The 6000-nt window shown below is 40.2% G+C and overlaps 1 protein-coding gene across 3 annotated transcripts in view; it reads right to left on the reverse strand.

Moving 5' to 3' along the window:
- Nucleotides 1-5675, reverse strand: part of PUSL1 (pseudouridine synthase like 1) — a 468348-nt gene extending 462673 nt beyond the window's left edge. The window contains exon 1 of one of the 3 annotated variants that reach the window (XM_085609617.1): nucleotides 5596-5675. Coding sequence is in view for 1 of the 3 variants with exons in the window: in XM_085609615.1 (XP_085465741.1) it covers nucleotides 5174-5232 (59 nt within the window). In the remaining 2 variants the exon portion in view is untranslated. Of the gene's footprint in view, nucleotides 1-5173; nucleotides 5317-5595 lie in introns of those variants that run through there. The other 2 variants (XM_085609615.1, XM_085609616.1) reach the window with 2 other exon arrangements.
- Nucleotides 5676-6000: the final 325 nt, after the last annotated feature.

Raw genomic sequence — 6000 nt, forward strand, 5'->3', positions numbered from 1 at the left:
TATGCCAATGCTTGTTAGTAGATGTAAGTCACCCCTAGGGAAGGCCCTGGACAGCCCAGAGGGCGTGTAATTAAAAAGTGGGACATGTACCTTTTTTTTTTAGTTTACATGTCCTGGTAGTGAAAAACTCTCATATTTGTTTTTCACTACTGCAATGCCTACCTTTCTCTTAGGCTAATATTGAAGTTACCTTATTACACCAAATAGGTAATACTTTACGAATAGGAGCAGGTAACCAGTTTATGTTTGGTGTCTTTGGAATTGTACTGGAAAATCTTCTTTTATGGTGAAGGCAGATTTTGAATTACAATTCAGAAAATGGACTTTTAGAAAACTAGAATTTGTCTGTCTTAGCCGTATAGTGCCAGCACCCTGTCTCTGTGTCACATGACTAAATGTAGCTGACAGTTGGGCTTTGTGTATCTTCCAAGACAGCCACACACAATAGAGAGCTTAGGTGTACCTGAATGGGCCATCACTGGCAGGATGGGAGGGAAGAGCTAGGCACAGCCCTATTTACACTTGAATAAGCTGTGTCCTGCCTCCACACAAAGGGCTGTATACCCCCTGTAGTTTGTGTGGAGCCAGGATAGGGAATGCAGGATGCCTTGGGACTTCACAGGGAAACCTCTAGAGGTCTTTCCCCACTTCAAAGGAAGGGCCAGGTATAAACAATGGACGCCAGACACCAACACTTCAGTACACTTCGGGAGCTGTGGGAACTGTGCCAGAAACAACAGGGCTGCTGAAAGGACTGCCACTCTGCTGGACTGCTGATATGAAGGAAGTGATGCTACTCCAGTCCTGGACAACTGGAAATGCTCTGCCAGCCCATCTGTGGATCCAGCAGAACAGAGGCATTGCCTCTGCTGCGAGGGTTCTCCAGACGCAAGGACTCTGCATTGACCTTGCAGCCAACATCAGAACCACCGTCTGTAAAAAGCTTTCCTGGCGCAGGCCCTTGCATCACAAATCTCTTGTTGACGGCAGCCTCAACGACAACGCAGGAGCTAGCAATGTACCAACCTTCCCATTAAAATTAAAATTTAGACCATTTCATAATTTGTGTATTTATGTGATGAATGCTGGTTTCTGTATTGTTTTGCAGTTCAAATAATCGAAAATACTTAGGCATGGGTCGCCGGCTTCCAGTAAAGACTTAGTGGCGGTCCCTGGATTCCAATAATGATTCAGTGCGGGTCCCTGGGTTCGAGTAATGATTACATGGGGGTCCACAGAAGTCAAGATGTTAGAACGACTGCTGCAGAGCATTGATGCAACTGGATCATTTCATAACAATCCTCTTGCTTTAGCGCAGTACGTGAAAGAGGACTTGCCATGGCCTTGGATTACATATGCACATGTAGTGAGTGACACATAGCCATGACCATTATAGGTGTGCTGGGTCATGGGTGCAATGGAAATCTACCTAACACAAGAATAGAGACCTTTGCGCTGCCAGGGCATAACACCCTTAAGATATATTTAACAATGTTACACAATCTCGCAGAATGTTCTTTTTATTATTCTAAATTATTTATATAAACATAATAAAAAATAAATAAAAGCCACTCAAATGACATCCAAAATACACAAGTGTGCAAAATATACCCTATGTATCGCATTACAATGGAATGCTAGACACATTCTAGGTAAGTTAAGAGTGCTCCCTCACATATATATATATTTAAAAAAAGTAATAATTTCTCAATATGGCAGGAAGTTAAAATATCTTACGACTGCTACATATATATCTTCCACTTTTCATTTCTGTTTTGGGAACACTAAAATGTCCACTAAGACATGAGGTGCTAGTCGGAGCCAAAGCACTACCTAAAGGTTCACCCCACTTCTATTCTTTAAACTGAAAAACATACAAAATGTAGGCCATCTCTACTAAAGAACAATGTGAAGCATCAATACAACTTGAAACATGTTCCTAAGTAATGTAACCCTCTTTTGCTAAAAGGGCCCATTTTACTCATCCAGTTTACGATGAAGAGAACATTATTATACATTTACCATTACTACTAATAATGCAGTAGTTAATAACATTTCGATAGGTGGTGGAATCTTTTATACGTGCTAGTTAACCTTACATTCTCATACATTTTTTAGCTTCACTCAAGCTTAAGAGAAGACACCTGTTCACCGTGACATGTTTCGAGCACAATCCATCTTTACCTACAACAATAAAACTCTTCCCACAGAGGACTCTCCATAAACCCTACTCTCCTACACATGCACAAGAAACTCAGTAGTCTCCTACTCGGCCACTTAGAAGCACTTTCGGGTCTCACCAGGGGTATGAGATGTTGCATAAATAATACATTACAATAAGAAACAATAAATGAGCAGGTGACCAAAAGTAAAGGGCGACTTTGCTGAAAATATATTTGAAAAGCCCATAGCTTCCACCACTGATTTTTAAAGTTCTTACTGGAAAAGAGAAACCCACATACCTTCACCATAAGAATAAACGAAAAAAACAAGCACCCCCTCCTTAGCACTGCTTTCTATAACTCGGCCTGGATTTAATTCTGATGAGTACAAGTCCACACACAGCCATTCTCTGGTAGATTCCCTCCAAAGAAATCAACCTCCCTCTGGTCTTCAGGGTCCTGAGCAATCAGTGCAGTATCAACAAGCAGCAAGTCAGCTGAATGAGAGAAAGCCTAATATACCAGATCCCACAGGATCACAGTCATAAAACATAAACAGATCATGCATTGCATCGGTGCCAGCTGGATTACTGTTCTGAAAGACAACTGTATTCTAGAACTCCATTCCTGACCAAGAATAAACCAGACTGGTTCCCAGTGTGATGCACTAACAGAGGAAACATATCGCACGGAGGGTTTGGGGACTCAAAGTTGAGTGTGAAAGTGTCTGTGTAGGTGGGTGGATAAGCATTAATCCATATAAAGGGACAGGTTTCACTGAACATTTGAAGCGTTATTTCGCCACATCACTTCCTTGCCTCCCACACACCAGAGTGTAGAGCAAATAAAGGGAGAGGTTAACACAAATTTACATGCTGATGGCTCATGATGACCTGCTGCAAAGTGCCATTCTGGACCAGGTGTTAAAACTGTCCTTCATGCCCTCTGTGCTCTGAGAGGAGAACTTACACTTTTATTATTTTCTGAACCGCTACTTTTAGATTCAGAGACATATAATGGCAAAATATTTGCAGTGATTGAAAGTGGGGACGGAGAAGCAGAAAATACTCCAGAAGAAACTCCAATGGTCCGCCGTTTTTACGTCGAGCCTGGGAGGCATTGCTCTGCTCTACGAGGCGTGCTGTATTCAGGTATGGCCTTGAAGCACCGTCCATATTTTTTATTGGCTTGTGTCACTGTAAACTGTGGCTGTTCATTGGTCAATAGGCTCAGTAGTACCTCCTTAGTACTGCCTTGTCTCATTTTGTAACCTCCCATGAGGACACCCTTGTTTTGTGTGTTGTTACTCTGCAGGCTTTAATTACAGCCTCCGAGCACTATTTTCTCAAATAGCTTTGTCTTGCCTGCTAATTCCAATAGCTCAATCTCTCGTAAATGCAAGACCTATTGCATTGCAAATGCTTGTTTTTTAATGGGGCGGACAGGAAAGCAAAAAGAAAAACACCACAACAGCACACATCCTTGCATTTTAGGAGTTTACAGGGGGACAGCATACTCACTTCATAGGTTTGTTTACTGTTAGCTGTACCTCTCATGCAAGACAGACCTGACACACATATATATGTGTATGTATATATAAAATATTTATGTATATAGTATTATTTCTTCTTAAAATCTAGTCTACTTTATTTCATGCACAGTAATTAAAAAATAATTATCAATATTCAAATGTACTATTTTGGACCTACAAACATGAAGGCACGGGTTCTAATCCTGGTGTTAGCATATGACCAAAATCTGCATTAATTGTGCCCAAATCGATGCATCCTTCTGTAACTCAAATTACAAATAACTGCAATGTCTTAAAGAGTGCATTGTAAAAACTGACTACAAAGTAGGTCGCTAGCATCGTCCTAACTGTATGTTATTTTACGTACTCAATATATATTAGATTTTGCAATCTGGTTCCAACAAGATCTAAAACACACAATACTTGTTCTACTAGGATACACCTCAAATCTGAAATACACTCCCTCGCATATCATATAACTTTATGTCACATACACAACCAAGTTTTTTCCCACCAGATTTTGCACAGTTGTGTTGAGGGTAGCAACAAAAAACACAAAGTTTGTACTAAAAGTCTGTTTGTGGCAAATAAAGTAAGTTGGAACATTTTTTCTGTAATATTTCTGTTTGTTGTCACTTTTACGGAGGACAGAATTTGTAGCTACCCTTACTGCTGGTGCCCAACACCCTTCCCTACTCCATTCGCACTCCGACCCCGCCATCCTGTGAGTATCTGAAATATTATTTTAAATTTCCACAAATCACAAGAACCGAATTGCTCTGCTGCATTTGTTTTACTATAGAAAAACTAGACAAGGATGGAATAAATTCCCACTGGAGCTGCAATCACTGCACCCATCCAACTCAGAACTGTCTTCAACTGTTACTACCTGCAATTCTGAGGAAAACGAAAATCTCAAGTTGACCAATGGCAAGCGTGAGTAGTTCGTTTGGCCCGGTGTGCTTTTTCTCACACTTGTAGAGGTATTTCCCATTTTAAGCAAACAAAGCTAAACATTGCTAATATGGCAGGAGGCAAGTAACTTGGCCTCTTTGCAAACCACATCACCTCTCTGTGTCGAATCACAATATATTTTTTCTAAAGAATCATCTCAATGGAAGTATGCCCCTACAAACTACAACATGGAACAGACCATTTTTAAAATTAAAAACAAACCTCGATAGTTCAAATAAACTGAACTGACGAAGAACATGTCAGAAAAATACACCACCACAAAAAATCTACTACCCCAAACATTTAGAATAGCCACGACATGAGAATGAAAAGGCTGCACACGTATATTACTTAAACGATATATGATTATTATTCAGATAACCATTCTGTAAATAAATGTTTAAATTGTGTGTGAAAATAAGACCCAGTTTTAGAACCAAAAAAGCAATAAGCACAAATGAAAAGGTAGAATTTATTTTAAGTCTCCTTGACTGTTTCTTGGCACTGTGGAATGCAGAGAACATACCTATACTTCGTTCCACAATACTGGAATAGAACTAAATATCTGACCCGAGAAGAGCACATGCTTCCCAGATCTAAACACCACCCAAGAAATACGGCAGTGGCATTCGTTTGAGAGATCCCTCTACCGGAGTCAGGCAAGGAAATAAAAGACAGACACCCAACGATGGCATGCAAGAGGACTCCTGACCTCCATAATGCTGGCCATGTTTCAGCGACACTCATTACTTTGAGGGTAAAGCGATATTAATACATTACAGTACATTTCAAGGGTCGTTTCTGATTCTGCAAGAAAAATAATAGTCAACGTAATCATGTAGTAGAATACGTTGCCAAATCAGCATTGAATTACTTTACTTAGATTACTTCGCAAAACATAACTTTTCTAGGTTCTGAATGTACAGTCGTTTAAAAATAAATATTTACTTTGGATTGTTTAAGAAATCGCAAATGTTTTTGTTCACCCAACACTGTCGTTTCGATGACGATTAGAGGTGTTCCTTCCAAGATGGCTCCCACGCGGAAACACATGATGTCGGTTGAACATTAACAATTTCAACTCTTTCTTTTAGCTAACGTCCGACCGATCTTCAAGAAATGCAGCTCACTGACCTGTAGGAACTGGCACGGTCAGTTGTTACCACATGGCACTAGTGTAGTGGTCTCGAATTCCATTTATAAGAGTGCTTCACACCCTTGACGAAGCACCGAAGCGCATAGGTACAGATATCTCTAGAACTGTTTTAGAAATGACAACTTTAAGAATATTTCCCTACGTTTCAACTTCTCTACACAGCTATTCATGTATGATATGGACGCTTAATGGCGAAC

Source organism: Triturus cristatus, chromosome 1_2, assembly GCF_964204655.1.
Source record: "Triturus cristatus chromosome 1_2, aTriCri1.1, whole genome shotgun sequence".
Taxonomy (NCBI): Eukaryota; Metazoa; Chordata; class Amphibia; order Caudata; family Salamandridae; genus Triturus; species Triturus cristatus.